The 16,349-nt window shown below is 39.4% G+C and overlaps 1 protein-coding gene across 1 annotated transcript in view; it reads left to right on the top strand.

Annotated features, from left to right (window-relative positions):
* LOC107594441 (microtubule-associated serine/threonine-protein kinase 1-like) overlaps positions 1 to 14,955 on the top strand; it is a 31,678-nt gene extending 16,723 nt beyond the window's left edge. The window contains 18 exon segments of the mRNA XM_016284497.1: positions 44 to 111; positions 1,143 to 1,219; positions 1,320 to 1,528; positions 1,642 to 1,780; positions 3,115 to 3,247; positions 3,326 to 3,491; positions 3,740 to 3,841; positions 5,541 to 5,663; positions 5,751 to 5,860; positions 7,394 to 7,554; positions 7,654 to 7,913; positions 8,021 to 8,266; positions 8,878 to 9,107; positions 9,224 to 9,346; positions 9,504 to 9,637; positions 9,735 to 9,779; positions 9,781 to 9,917; positions 10,009 to 14,955. Coding sequence (XP_016139983.1) covers positions 44 to 111; positions 1,143 to 1,219; positions 1,320 to 1,528; positions 1,642 to 1,780; positions 3,115 to 3,247; positions 3,326 to 3,491; positions 3,740 to 3,841; positions 5,541 to 5,663; positions 5,751 to 5,860; positions 7,394 to 7,554; positions 7,654 to 7,913; positions 8,021 to 8,266; positions 8,878 to 9,107; positions 9,224 to 9,346; positions 9,504 to 9,637; positions 9,735 to 9,779; positions 9,781 to 9,917; positions 10,009 to 11,768 — 4,223 coding nt within the window. The 3' untranslated portion in view covers positions 11,769 to 14,955.
* The last annotated feature ends 1,394 nt before the right edge of the window (positions 14,956 to 16,349 follow it).

Raw genomic sequence — 16,349 nt, 5'->3', positions numbered from 1 at the left:
TGCATAGTAAAATGTATTAACCAAACATGATCCTTGCTTGCAGAAATGGTGAATTTGGAAAGTTATGACAGCGAGGGACCCCACACGCCGGAGACGGACGACTCTGCTGAAGTGAGTGTATTAGTTTAATCAAGTGTAAATTTTGTAATAACCAAAAAATTGCAAAGATTGCAACTTTTACCTACTAGTTATTTAAAGGGGTCCTATTATGCTTTTTCACTTTTTCAACTTTAGTTAGTCTGTAATGTTGCTGTTTGAGCATAAAAAAGATCTGCAAAGTTACAAAGCTCAAAGTCCAATTCAAAAGGAGATATTTTATTGAACAGAAATCACTTTTCAAAAACTACAACGAACGACTCGTTTGGACTACAATGCATATTTTCCGGGATTTGTGATATCACAAAGATTGACAAATGGGACGAGCCCTGGTTGAGCTGCACTAGAGAAGGCAACGAGGGTTATCACTATGTCGGAGACACGCTAGCTTTCCCAAGGCAGACGTACTTAGAGTGGTTACAATCATCCGGGTTTAAACCGCGCTCAGATTGATTTGATTTTGAGCATATTTACACTGAAGCTGGCAGGCGGCTATGGGAAGGGGCGTGACATTTCCCGACCAGGCGCCGAGTGCTGCCAATCACAGCACACACTGGTCCAGCTAACCAATCAAAGCATACACGAGTGCAGCTAACCAATCACAGCCCATTTCGTATTTCAGAAGGCGGGCCTTCATTTGATACAGGAACTATTCGAGTCGTTCATGCCAGACTGGGGAGAGAGGTGTTGTAATAATGTAAAATATGTGAAAAATATGAAAATTTCGAACAACCTAGTATGAGAGCCTGTTCTAGTACACCCCCAAAACAAAATCAAGACTTTGTAAAAAAGCATAATAGGACCTCTTTAAGAGGAAAAAATGGGCGAAAAAAACAGAACAAGATGTGTTATATAAGCCTGCAATTTTCTCACTCTTTAACATGGAAACTTATTTTTAATGAAGGACCAAACAAACTCTCGCAGCACAACTGCAGCGGCAGGGATTCAGGATAAAAGTGGTAGAATTGAAACGGCATAGGGAGGGAAATTATACTCCAGTCGATATATTTCCCCTGCACTGAATCGTTTATCTGGCTTTCTCTCAGGGGAAGCTCAAAGCCATCAAACCGCCCTGTGAATCAGACTTCCAGACTATCAAACTCATCAGCAACGGAGCGTATGGGTGAGAATATCGCTATTCACTCTCCAGTTACCATGAAATAACTTAAAAGCAATGTGTAAACTTGGATAAACCAGATCTCTCCCTCTCGTTTTGATCGCAGAGCTGTGTATTTAGTCAGACACAGAGAGACGCGGCAGCGCTTTGCTATGAAGAAGATCAACAAACAAAACCTGATCCTGCGGAACCAGATCCAGCAGGCGTTCGTGGAGCGGGACATCCTGACCTTCGCCGAGAACCCCTTTGTGGTCAGCATGTTCTGCTCTTTTGAGACACGCCGTCACCTGTGCATGGTTATGGAGTACGTGGAGGGTAAGGCATGAGACACACTCAACGATTCAATCCTAATTTGTACACACAACCCAGATTTGAGTCATTTTACAGCCAATTATTTTTATAATTCAATCACGTTATTTTTTGTTTAGGTGGTGACTGTGCAACCCTGCTGAAAAATATCGGAGCCCTTCCTGTGGAAATGGCCCGGATGTACTTTGCTGAAACAGTTTTAGCACTGGAGTACATTCATAATTATGGCATCGTACACCGAGACCTGAAACCAGACAAGTAAGTCAGCGCCCCCTGCTGGACTGGAGGTCATCTGTCGAGTAGAATAGTGAAAGAAGAGTCAGTATAACAACATTTATAATAAAGTATTTATAAAGTACATTTGAAAACAACATATAGATATATATATATATATATACAAATATTTAATTAGTTTGAGAGCATAAGAAAGCTGACTCAGGTCATTTATAGTGCCCTTAATGGGATTGAATGATTCTTTTGGCGTGATTTGTTTGTCTCAGTCTTCTGATTGGTGGAGATTTCTCTGCAGAATCATGGTTAATGTAGTTCTTCACTAGAAATTCTGTTGTTAAACATGATTATTTAAAGAAGAAAAGTTGAAACAATGTGGACTAATGGGTTCAACTATAGCATGTACCATCGATTAACAAATTTGTAGCTTATGGTAGGTCTGTCTTTAACTGTTTATATGGAGAATGGCAGTGCTAAAGCGTTCTTTTGGCACAATTTGCTTGTTGCAATTCTCTAATTGGTGGATATTTCTCTGCAGAATCATGGGTAACCCTAGTAAAAAAAAGTGATATATTTAAAATACATTTATTTCATATTAAGTATAGTTCAAATCTATTAACATATTTACTGAGATATCGCTCAAGACTTGCTGATATAAAAATTATAATAACTTTATTTGGAGTACTACTTGTGCACAATGCACATTTCTTAATATTAATCCTAAAATGTATTTTAATGTCACTATCGATGAGGATTGCATGATCTTTGAATAATACCAGTCGTTAAATGCCAGATAAAGTGTAGCTGAAGTGTACTTGCAATAGTTCCACTTTAGCACAATCAGATATACTTCAGTATCTCTTTAGTTGGACTTCAGCACTACTTCCACACAATTAAAGTGCATTAAGTACAAAATCAGTTGTTCTAGTATAACAGTTTAGTATACTAAAAGTACAATTGCAGGGTATTTTTATTAAGCACATAAATGGTTTGTAGCATACTTAGCATGAAATAAATGTATTTCAAATGCATTTTAGTATATTTACTTTTCACTAGAGAATGTAGGTTTTCACCAGAAATTCTGCTGTTGATTATGACTATTTTAAAAATAGGTTGAAATAATGCAGGCTAATGGCTTCAACAAAAGCATTTTTCATCTATTAACTAATTCAGAATTCACAATAGGTCTGTCTTTAATGGTTTATAAGTTATTGTTAAAATAAATAATGGGATTTTTACTTCGGGGAAACCGACTGTTGCTAGGTGTAAAACCGACTGTATTACTAGGTGTAAAACAGATGATCTCATCTTGACGTCTATTTTCGAAGCAGACGCTCACGACTCGTGGTTCTTCTTCACAGTCTGTTGATCACGTCGATGGGCCACATTAAGCTGACGGATTTTGGCTTGTCAAAGATGGGGCTCATGAATCTCACCACTAACCTGTACGAGGGACACATCGAGAAGGATGCCAGGGAGTTCCTGGACAAACAGGTAAGGAAACAGGCCTGTCATTTTGTGATCGGTTCACATAGCAGGTGTAAACAGGACAGGATTGTCTCTCTGTCTCAGGTGTGTGGCACGCCGGAGTATATCGCCCCGGAGGTCATTCTCAGGCAGGGCTATGGGAAACCAGTGGACTGGTGGGCCATGGGCATCATCCTCTACGAATTCCTAGTGGGCTGTGTGCCGTTCTTCGGAGACACGACTGAAGAGCTCTTTGGTCAGGTGATCACAGGTGAGTCTGAATCTTGAGGTGAATCCTGATCGCACTTCATGTCTCAGCACATCGGAGCTTCAAAGCAACTCCTGAGCTAATATTAGCAGCAGCGGCGTTGATGAGTGCAAAAGCAAACACATTCTTCTCTTCCAGATACCTCTTCCAAAGTGCTCCATTTTTCTCGCAAAGCTTTGTAATTCTATACACTGAAATGTGATGAAGAGCTTCAGTGCTGCCAACAGATTTCTGTGTGTGTGTTTGTGTAGATGATATTGAGTGGCCTGTGGGAGATGAGGCGCTGCCTAGTGAAGCTCAGAGCCTGATTTCCGCCCTGCTGCAAACCAACCCACTAGTGCGACTGGGCACAGGTACACATCCGCCAGTTTAACACACTTTCACACACTTATGCCATAAGTCAAGACAACATAAATTCAGATTGGACGTTTTGACATGAATACATATTCTTATTGTGAACAATTCATCTGTGCATTTCTTTTCATGTCTTTTCTTTTTTTATAGAATTTCATGTGTTTCTTTCTTGTTTTTAGCATTACTGTTCAAAAGAGTTGGGTCAGTAAGATTTTTTTAATGTCAAGGCTGCGTTTATTTGATTAAAAATGCAGTAAGAACAGTAAGATTATGAAATGTGACCCTGGACCACAAAACCAGTCTTAAGTGTCAATTTTTTGAAATTGAGATTTATACATCATCTGAAAGCTGAATAAATCAACTTTTCATTGATGTATGGTTTGTTAGGATAGGACAATATTTGGCTGAGATGCAACTATTTGAAAATCTGGAATCTGAGGGTGCAAAAAAATCTAAATATTGAGAAAAGTTGTCCGAATGAAGTTCTTAGCAATGCATATTACTAATCAAAAATGACGTTTTGATATATTTACAGTAGGAAATTTACAAAATATCTTCATGGAACATGATCTTTACTTAATATCCTAATGATTTTTGGCATAAAAGAAAAATCGATAATTTTGACCCATACAATGTATTTTTAGCTATTGCTACAAATATACCCGTGCTACTTATGACTGGTTTTGTGGTCCAGGGTCGCGAATATGATTACAACTGTTTTCTGTTTGTATGTATTTAAAATGTAATTTATTCCTGTGATGCAAAGCTGAATTTTCAGCATCATTACTCCAGTCTTCAGTGTCACATGATCCTTCAGAAATCACTCTAATATGCTGATTTGCTGCTCAAGAAACGTTTCTTACTTCTAAGGTTGCAAACACTTAATATTTTTGTGGAAACTGTGACATTTTTTCAGAATACTATAATGAATACAAAGAACCACATTTATTTGAAATAGAAACGTTTTGTAACATTATAAATGTTTTAGTGTCACTTTTGATCAGTTTAATGTATCCTAAATAAAAGTATTATATTTTTACATTTTCCCTAAAAAAACCTAGTAGTGTATATTTTTGTTTAGTCAAAAATAAAATTTCTGTCATCATTTACTCAGGCTCATGTTGTTCCATATGAGGGTTTCTGTCACAAAATTTGGTGTTTTCTATACAATTAAAATAAATGGAAATGGAAGTTGTCAAGCTCCAAAAACAACCATTTAATTTTTTTTTTTAAATGTAATGTAACTGCTGAAAATGTTTCCCTTCACAATAGTTCTTAAGTCTAATTTGTGTTTGTATTAGCGCTGTCATAATAAATATACACAGAACACACACATATATTATGCAAAAAAAAAACTTTTATTTGACATGACTAGCACTAGTTTGTATACAGTATATTCAGACTTACCATGCCACCATATTTGAATCCATGCAAAACTTTGTATGACATTAGAAGACTAAAATCACTTGGACAACTATTAACTATTTACAACCCCAGTCCCTGTGTTTATTTTTTAACTGTATGAAAAACCGTTGCTTGAACATTCTGTCATATTAGGATAGTTCTGGAAAAAAGAAAGCAGGCGGGCGGGTTAACCAGTTTTTGCAACACAATGCATGGCCACAACACCTTGTCTTACCAGGATTGCGTGTTTATCTGTTTGTCTATAAATGTACTTCTGTTTACTCTTGTAAACAGGTGGAGCATTTGAAGTGAAGCAGCACTCGTTTTTCTCGGGATTGGACTGGAATGGTTTACTCCGACAGAAGGCCGAGTTCATCCCTCATCTAGAGTCTGAGGAGGACACCAGCTATTTCGACAGTGAGGACACTCACACTTGCTTCTTAGTCTGCCCTTGATCTCCATCTCTCTATCTCTCACCATCATCTCGCGCTCCCTCTGTTTCAGCGCGGTCAGAGCGTTATCGGCACATCAACTCCTATGACGAGGACGACACCAACGACGATGAGCCAGTAGAGATAAGACAGTTCTCCTCTTGCTCGCCGCGCTTCAGCAAGGTCAGTCTGACACATGGCTGCATCCATATTTCATGCTTTCTTTTTTAGAAACACTCTCGAATGTGTAGACACATTAACACTCATCATTTTTATCTGTCTTTCTTTTATTTAATTTTTCATGGTCCATCAAGGTCACATTGCATCCTCTCATTCCTTTTAAAGGAGACCATGCCTAGTTTTCACAGTTTTTACTCCAATGATTGTGTTTATTTTTAAAAACTGTTTTTGTATAGACACAAACATTAGTGCATTTGTGACCCTGGAGCACAAAACCAGTCATAAGTAGCACGGATATATTTGTAGCAATAGCCAACAATACATTGTATGGGTCAAAATTATCTATTTTTTAATGGCAAAAATCATTAGGATATTAAGTAAAGATCATGTTCCATGAAGATATTTTGTAAATTTCCTACCGTAAATATATCAAAACTTAATTTTTAATTAGTAATGTAAAATCTTATAGTTGCTGACATGTACAGTATGTGACAACTAGCCCCAGTCTGTCTTACACATATCCATTGAAAAGACTGTACCGGTTAAACAAACAGTTTTGTCTCTTTCTTATCTCTTCTTCCAGTTCATGTACTCCGTATAAACATTATTTTCCTGGAAATGGCAGGAAACTCAATGTGCTTGTTTTGAACGTAGGTGATTCATTAAAAAAACACTTGCGTGAAGCAGTGGCCTTCAGATAAGCGCACACAATTGCACGCTTACATAATAAACTTTCTCTGATCTTCTTCGGTGTGAATGTGCTGAGGGTTCTTCTTAAGACATGCGACCCTCTTCAGGACCACTTGCTGAACAAAGACCTTGGATTATATAAACAAGAAGACAAATGCAATTATGCAAACAGCAAAATGACTGGATGAAAAACAACCTTTCAACTGATTTCAAGCACTAAAATAAAAGAAACACCATAAAGCATCATATACATTATCGTTCAAACATTTGTGTCAATTTTTTAAAATGTTTTTGACAGATACAGTAAAAACAGTGATTTTATGAAATATTATTACAACAAGTAAAAATAATTTAATAATTTAAATATATAATTTCAAATGTAATTTATTCCCGTGATGCAAAGCTGAATGTTAGCATCTTTCCTCCAGTCTTTAGTGTCACATGATCCTTCAGAAATCATTCTAATATGCTAATTTGCTGCTCAAGAAGCAATTCTTATGATTATCAATGTTGAAAACAGTTGTGCTGCTTAATATTTTAGTGAATAACCTGATACAATTTTTCCGGATTTTTTTATTTTTCATTTATACAAAATTAAAAAGAACAGCATTTATTTGAAATGGGCATATTTTGTAACATTATGAATGTCTTTACTGCCACTGTCAACTTGAACCATAGCGCAAGTAGTTCTAATGATTTGTGCGCAAAATTCAAAGACAAGGCTATTGTATGGCTTCAGAATGCTTATTTTGAAGATTATTGTTCAAAATAATCAGACTTACAAATCTTTACACCACATGCAAGGTGTAAATGAAGCATCCTTTGGCATTGCTCTTTGTCTTTCAGGTGTATAGCAGCATGGAGCACCTGTCCCAGCTGGAGCAGAAGACCCCTGTAGTCACCCGTCGAGAGCACAAAGGTCGCCGCGATGACAAGATGGCCAAGCGGGAGAGTCTGGGAAGCTTCACTATGAGGGACAAGAGCTGGAGGACGGGCTCACCTGAGATGTACGTTTGAATATATTCGTACATCACTGCATATGAAGGTACTTTCTCAAAATTATCATATTTAAACATTCCCTCTCATTTTGTTTTTTATTTACACAGGAAGCGTCTATCATGCTCTGAGTCTCTGTATATGGAGGGAGACTGCAGTCCTCCGATGGGCGCCCGGCGCCGTTTTTCAGCCCTGATGGACACGCACCGGTTTGCCGCTCCTCAAGAGGGCGATGGAGAGCTCTCCGAAAAACAGGGTGCCGTTAAAGCCCCGGGATCATCATTAGAGGGAGCCATTGCTCCACCATTGCCCAGTGCTAATGAACAGAGGAACGGTGCAAAGGAAGTGATGTCAGCTAGTAAAGCCCCAGGTGTGTTGAAAACAAAAATTGAAAAAAATGTATAGACTGTATTTGTATAGACTAATTAGACTGAGTTTCTAATTAGAGATTTTTTTCTGTGTATGTAAATATGGCAGACAAGCCATTGAGACCAGGTGAGATATCAGCACCACAGGCCATACCATCTACAGGAGCCATAGCAGTGATCGGTAGGGACGTGGTCATGGGTGACACTGTCGGACAGCGAGCGACCAAGGATCTGGTGCTTCGGCAAGCACGTCATCAGCAGCTGTCAAGCGATGGGGAGAAACGCAGCTCACGTCCCGGCAACAAGGTCATCAAATCTGCATCTGCCACCGCATTGTCTGTCATCATACCTGGAGGTACAGTTCAGCCTTCATGAAAAGGAACATTTTCCCTCCAATTCTCATTACTGAAATGCAAAAAAAACCTCATTAAAGGATTAGTTCACTTCTAGAATAAAAATTTCCTGATAAGTTACTCACCCCCATTTCATCCAAGATCATGGATGTCTTCTTTCTTCAGTCGAAAAGTAATTAAGGTTTTTGAGGAAAACATTCCAGGATTTTTCTTCATATAGTTGGACTTCAATTGTGGCCAATGGGTTGAAGGTCCAAATTGCAGTTTCAATGCAGCTTCAAAGGGCTCTACACACGATCCCAGCCGAGGTATATCTTATCTAGCCAAATCGATCGTTTATTTTCTACCAAAAAAAAAAAATTACATAATTTTCAACCAAAATTCCCTGTCCACTATATGGAGAACAATCCTGGAATGTTTTCCTTAAAACCTTAATTTCTTTTCTACTGAAGAAAGAAAGACATTAACATCTTGGATGAAATGGGGGTGAGTAAATGATTAAAAAATATATTCTGGAAGTGAACTAATCTTTTAATTTGCTTAATTGTTATACAAATAATGCCAATTGCAGAAAAAAAGAAAATATATTGATTATTGACTTATCAATATCTAGTTGAGCAGCACGGTAGCTCTCCACTGGCCAGTCCAATGTCCCCACGCTCTCTCTCGTCCAACCCCTCATCGCGAGACTCGTCTCCCAGCCGTGATTACTGCCCTGCAGTAACAGTTCTTCGTTCACCAATTACCATCCATCGCTCTGGCAAAAAATATGGGTTCACTCTCCGTGCCATTCGGGTCTACATGGGAGACACTGACGTCTTCAGTGTGCACCACATAGTCTGGGTGAGACAGCAACACAGCATGAGAAAAAGTTGATTGAGTATGGAACAGATATGCAGCAATAGTTTTATTGAAACTTTGTTGGATTAATTAGTATTTCTGTCCTTAACCAATCACAGCATGTGGAGGATGGAGGCCCTGCTCAGGAGGCGGGACTATGTGCTGGTGACCTCATCACTCACGTCAATGGTGAATCTGTGCATGGATTGGTCCATACCGAGGTGGTAGAGCTTATACTTAAGGTGAGACGTAAGATGTTCTATTCAGCAAGGCAAAAATTGTACTGTAAGATTTACCGCATAGAGAAGAAATAACACACCTCTCCTCAGGAATCCACATGATCTGAGATGATAAATCTTCAAACAGTCCTATGTGTTTCTTTGCTTTTTCTTTGTTCAGAGTGGAAACAAGGTGACTGTGACCACAACACCTTTTGAGAACACGTCCATAAAAGTGGGACCAGCACGCAAGTCCAGTTACAAGGCCAAGATGGCTAGACGCAGTAAGAGGACGGTCAAAGAGGGACAGGAAAGGTACAATGTGCCTCCAGTTGTGAAGACTGTTCTTATAAAGAATATATTTTTTCTTACCCCATCTGTTTCTCTCTTTTTCTTCCATGATCATTCACAGTAAGAGGCGTGGGTCTTTGTTCCGCAAAATAACTAAGCAAAATAACTAAGCAATCCAACCTGCTGTCATCTCTGAACCGATCCCTGTCATCCAGCGATAGTCTTCCTGGCTCTCCGACACACAGCCTGTCCGGTCACTCCCCTACCCAGAGCTACCGCTCAACCCCTGAGTCATCCTACCTTGGTGAGTAGATCAAAGCATATTTTGTGATATAAAAGGTAAAACCAACAATTAAAAAGTTTAATGGACACATTTATTGATATTCTTGACCCAGGTGCCTCCTCCCAGAGCAGTTCTCCTGCCTCCAGTACCCCAAATTCCCCCGCAACAACCCAGCATATGAGACCCAGCTCCCTGCACGGACTTTCCCCCAAACTACACCGCCAATACCGTTCAGCCCGCTGCAAGTCAGCGGGCAACATTCCTTTGTCTCCATTGGCTCATACACCATCCCCAACTCAGTCCTCGCCACCTCCTTTGCCTGGGCACACAGTCGGAAGCTCCAACACCACCCAAACCTTTCCTGCCAAACTACATTCATCTCCACCAATCATAAGGCCTAGACCCAAGAGTGCCGAGCCACCCAGATCACCACTACTCAAAAGAGTGCAGTCAGCAGAGAAACTCGGGTCACCGCTTTCATCTTCATCCGAGAAGAAAGGTGGGATCGGGGTGATGAGGAAACACAGTTTGGAGGTCATACATTCGGATTATCGTAAGGATGGTTTCCACTGTGAGCTTGGCCTCCAGAGCTTGGTGGAAATTGAGGGTGAGAATCTGGCATCTGCCCCAACAACTTCTCCTTCACCCACTCAACCGACCCCATCACTGCCTGTTCTGAAGCCAGTAAGGAAGCTAGGCAGGCAGGAGTCACCTTTGAGTAGAGATGCTTTGCTTGCTGGAAGAGAAAGGGATCGAGACAAGGAGAGGATTGGTGAACCAAGTCATCCTAGTGAGCCTAAACCAGGGGTGGTCAAAGAAACACTCCCTCCTGGTGGCATTATTCCACCTGGAAGTAAGAAATCTCCAAGTGTTGAAGCATCTCAGCGGCCTCCTTCCACTCTACAGGAAAGTTGCCTAGCCAAGCCTCAGACTTGGCAGCCTCCATTGACCAAGTCTTCTCCGGTAGCATCAGAGTCCACGCCTTGTGTAGGCACCTCCATTCCATCACCCCTGACTACAGCATCTTCCCCATCTGCCAAAACAACAGATCCAAGTTTCGTCAAGGAAGCGGGAAAGGATGACCAAGGAAGTCTTACAAAAGTTGCCCAAAGCCAGGCAATAGGAACCAGTAAACCTTCATGCTCTGCAAGTGTATCAGGTGTTATCAGCAAAGACTTGTCGGAGAAGGAAAGGGGAAAGGATACTGGGAAGAAAGAGGTAAAACTAGATTTTGGGAAGACTTCAGCTTCAGTCATGCCAAGTATGCCATGCAGTGCTCCTGGGAAGACAACAAGCACAGAGGTAACCAAAGCAAGTAAGGGACCAGGTGACGGAGAGGGTCTCAAAAAGAGCGTCTTAGATTCCCATACCAGAACTTTAGATGTCAGGGCGAGGACTGCTCCATCCAAAGGGATTGTCCCATCTCACCCACCCCAGGCGCAGTGCTCTGCTTTGGGAAAACTTAGGCAGGATAAGGGCTTAGCTCCGGTCAGCTGCTACCGGGGAACATTGGGTTGGGAGGACAAATGTCTCTTGGAGGTTGTTGAGGAACACTCTCCATCCTCCACTCCTTCTCCAACTGGAGTGCCTCCTGATCTGCCCAAAACTCAACTTCAATCTCCTGGTGAGAAATCTGGTTCGGCTGCACAGTTGACAAGCACAGGGAAATCTATAGGGCCTGTTAAAGGTGGAACTCAGGAGGGGCCCAAGGCCAAAGATATCACCAAATCGTTAGAGGTCACCCAGGCATGTGCTCAAGGAAGACCTGATCCTGCTTCTGAGAGTAGACCAATTTCCAAAGCAGATGGTCAGAGTCCTACTAGCACCTCCCCGCAGGTGAAGACTGTCATTACTCCTAAGAATGGCTCTTGATCGTGTGCTAGTTGAAAAAATAATTGCCTTTATTGAGGGTTTAGCGGAATTCAATGTTTTTGAGCACTTAGAAATTTAGGGACATTCCAGCCAGTGAAAAAAAAAAGACTAAATCATATTACACTGAACAAAGGACAACAACTCCAAGGTTATTTTACAGGCTGTTATCTATTGTACACGCAGAGCTGCATCAGAAAAAGAGTATAGATGTATTATATTAGAATGCGTGTTGGGTGTTTGTGTGTGCGAGGAGGTGAATGGGTGCATGTTTCGTGGTGCTTGTTCAACAAGGTGAAAAATCGACAAGTGCAAAGTGCTTTAACAGATCAAACAATGCTGAATACTGTGAACACCAAAACAATGTTCCTACATTTTCTAAGGTGACCAACCACATAATTTCCTTAAACACAAAACCTGAAAAGAATTTGCTCAAGGTAACAGCTTATCAAGTTTTTGGCAGAGACAGAATGTAATCAAGGACACATTGCTTCAATTGCTGTATTTGTTTTGGCTTATTACATGATTCAGGAGTTTCTAATCAGGTTTAGCATATCCATTAATAGATAGTACATACTGCCTTAGCCATAAGGAGAATGTCGGCACAAATAGCCTTGTGGGCAGCACGCTGACATGTATAGCCATTGCGCTTCGGGGGTCCTGCGTTTGAATCCCAGCTCGCGGACCTTTCCCAACCCCCCCCCCCTCTCTCTCCCACTTCCTGTCCTATCGAAATAAAAGGCATAAAAATGCCAAAAATAAAGCCATGAGGAGGATGCTGGCTAAACCATAGATTCATTCAAATTCCCTCTTAACCAAATCTCTCATCATACTGAATTAAGACTGTCGAAACTGTTGACATTTTGTCGATTTTGTTGATCGCTGCCTTCTGGGGTAAATATCTTAGGCCCTTTATGGCAAACTGGTGCATTCGGTATCCACTTTTGAATGGGGAAAGTCTAAAACTTGTTAAATCAATACAATCAACTTTGCTATTAATTCTCAAATCAAACTAACTAAACTAAAAAGACAATGTTGTTCCTCCAAGACAACCGTTGGTCTTACCATAGAAGAAGACAGTTCCTTAGTATGCATTGGCAAGCAGGCGCCTCTATGTTTGCATAATTGCCAAGAGTATGTTTCTAGCCTTACAGTGTCTCTGTAAATAAGTTTACAGGCAAATTTGAATCATACTCACAAGTAGGTCAGTGCTATCCACAGCTCTTGACACGGGCTGGTGCATCTTTACTCTCTTCTGTGCTACTGAATTCTCTTTAAAAGTGATCGTTGACCTCACTGTGACTCTAGCGCTCAAGTCTCATGTTCGCTACCTGAATAATAGTTCTTCAACCATGGGGGTTTGCAATAGTAAGGGGTCAAGGTTTGACTGGTTAGCATGCCCCGGTTATCCCCTGCTGGTAGATGTCATAACTACACCATCTGGCTGCAAAGCGAGCATTGACAGCTATTTAAAAGTATCCGTGTATTGAAATGAATGCTAATGCATTTTGAAAATCAGTAATATGAGAGAAGTGGTTAAGGTTTTGAACATCTTTGCATCTTTGCAGTGGAGAAGTGACTATTAAAATGTGAGATCATAAACTAAAAACCTTATGGATTTAAGTGCTAAATGCATATCAACAATTTTAGATGGCATCCTTCATGAGCATCGTCGTAACACAGGTCTTGATTACAGAGATTGTTGGATCAGCACATTTAAGATGATTGTTGGAAAGTGAAGGAGGATTGTATGGTAAATATATACTATAGTTACTCAAGCATCAGTTAATGTCACTGTTGTCATGGCAACTTGGAGCTGGTGTAGCCTGCCGTCTGTTGGCGTTTCTCTGTGTGATCTGAATGTTGTTCACTAACATGCAATGAAAATGTCACTAACATTTGTTCTAAAGTAACTCTGTTTTCACTTAAGCATATGCAAAACAAATGTTTGTAGGGATGCGACTGATGCTTTTTTGCAGCGTTTGTTCTTTTGCCATTTCCAGTGAAACATCACTAGGAAACGGTTGTGAAGATGAACAGTGGTTTACTACAGTAACCATAGTTTATCTATGGTATTAGTAGTAAAACATAGTAAAGAAATGGTATAAAACAGTAATAAACTAAGTAGTATAAATTGTATTTGTCTCAGTATTATCAATTTCATAATTATGTAAGCAAATTAAAAAAACGGACTGCAAAGGTTTGTGCTTTCAAAAGACTCACAAAACTGCACATCTTAGACATTTTCAGTCATTTGTCAGATTTTGACACATTATTTTGTGAACATTTTTTGTTTCATTTAAATTTATTTATTTATTAATTCTGTGTATAAGCATATTGCATAAATATGCATATGAGCATATCGCTAAATATAATACAAATATACATCATGATGACTGATTTGAAGCGTGGCAGGAATAGATGGAGTTATGCTGCCGTCTGATGGCTAACAGGAACACTGTCACTATTTTACACCCTATATTGCAATCAGTGACAAGACCAAGAGTGCTTTATTTATTTGTATTTCATAGTACCGTACAGAGGTATTGATTTACTGTAGCATGATGATGCCTTTGGATAGTCATTTAGATATCTATTATTCCTTCCGTAAATGTATTCTGACGCTGTTTATCTCTCAAGCAGCTCTGTCATCTGAAATATCTTTTGCTGTTTCATATCTGGCTCCAGTGTTAGTGAGATTTTTTTATATCTATTAAAAACATTTATTTATTGTAGTATACAGAACCAATATATCAGAGAGTTATTTGGATGTATCAGTGAAATGGAGAAGTGACGACAACATATGCACAAAATAATGTAAAGATTTTGGGTGAATGTGTTAATGTATCTGATGCTATGTTTGTAACACACCATTCTCGTCATATTCGGCCCTTTCCCGTGCATGAACTCTCAGTTGTGGTTAAAGGCAACTAACACTTCACTGGCCTGAATGTTTCCACTTTATATCATGTGACTGTTATAGCTGATCGAATACGAGACTAATGTTTTATAATGTTCACTTAATCTGTACTGTAAAGCCCTTTGTCTTATTCGATTCTGAATGGTTTGATTTACACTGCAGTGTGAACTGAAAAACAAGAATCCACACATATTAAAAATATGCTGTCCACTCGTATGTATCCGAATATATTCTTATGTGTTTGTGTTTATGTGGCCATATTTGCGAATATTTCTGTTTTTTAATGTAATTTCCTATAAAATGTGATTTTTTGAGAATGCACTTTATTTCATGTAATTTTTTTATACGTTCTTTGTTGTTTTATCAAACTGTCCAAAATTCTGTACAATACTGTGCATAGAGGTAAATAAAGACATAAAGATATTCTGTTCTAATGTGAACATCCTACATATAGGAGAAATGAAGAGTATCTCAGTCTTGTATCACCTGTTATGTGGCAGTTTGGACATGAATTTGTTCATTTATTCTATTTATTTGGCTCTGTACATCACTTTTATTTACAGCAAATGTCAATCGATCCATTAACTGAGGTGCAGTGTGTGTAGTCAATTAATAAAGAGATATTGTTTAAAATTACATGCTGCTTTTATTTGCTTAATAACTCGAACTGGAAAGTCTATCAAGACAAACTGTGAATGTTGAACTTCGTCCGTTTGAGTTGCTAGGGTTTTTATTTTTCGTCTGTTTGCTAAAGTATTGCTAGATTCTTGGTCAAGTCAGCATTGTTATAGACTTTTGGTCACAGCTTTTGACCTCTCTTATCACATTTATGGATTATTAGTTAACAGTACTCAAACTTACCTTTTGTAAATACAAAAACTAGCTGAATACTGTAATCATGATCACAATAATGATGCTTTTAGTGCTCTGCAAGCAGAATTTACTCAATTGCAAACAAAGCATAACACTACCATGACTTTTTACTGGTTTCTACAAGTAATTGTGAATGTCTGACACAACTTTTTCTACCAACTTAAAAAGAAACACTCCACTATTTTTGAAAATAGGCTAATTTTCCAATCCCCTAGAGTTAAAACAGTTGAGTTTTACCGTTTTCGAATCCATTCAGCCGATCTCCGGGTCTGGCGGTAGCACTTTTAGCTGTAGCTTAGCATAGATCATTGAATCTGATTAGACCGTTAGCATCTCGCTCAAAAATGACCAAAGAGTTTCGATATTTTTCCTATTTAAAACTTGCCTCTTCTGTAGTTACATCGTGTACTAAGACCGACGGAAAATGAAAAGTTGCGATTTTCTGATTCAATGATATCACGCAGCGCCTGTAAATAGTCCCCAGCTAGGTAACTTCCAATAAGCCTATTTTCAGGCGCTGCATAATATTATTGCGCCTGCTGCACCCATGGTACGGCAGCAAAGTTCCTTGATTATTACGCCGGAATGAGAGTATAGTTCCTAGCCATATCGGCCTACAAAATCGCAACTTTTCATTTTCCGTCGGTCTTAGTACACAATGTAACTACAGAAGAGTCACGTTTTAAATAGGAAAAATATAGAAACTCTTTGTGGTCATTTTTGAGCGAGATGCTAACGGTCTAATCAGATTCAATGATCTATGCTAAGCTACAGCTAAAAGTGCTACCGCC

Source organism: Sinocyclocheilus grahami, unplaced genomic scaffold, assembly GCF_001515645.1.
Source record: "Sinocyclocheilus grahami isolate Dianchi unplaced genomic scaffold, SAMN03320097.WGS_v1.1 scaffold183.1, whole genome shotgun sequence".
In the NCBI taxonomy this organism is placed as follows: Eukaryota; Metazoa; Chordata; class Actinopteri; order Cypriniformes; family Cyprinidae; genus Sinocyclocheilus; species Sinocyclocheilus grahami.
The sequence above is the reverse complement of the archived record's forward strand: the minus strand, read 5'-3'. Positions and strand labels throughout refer to the sequence as shown.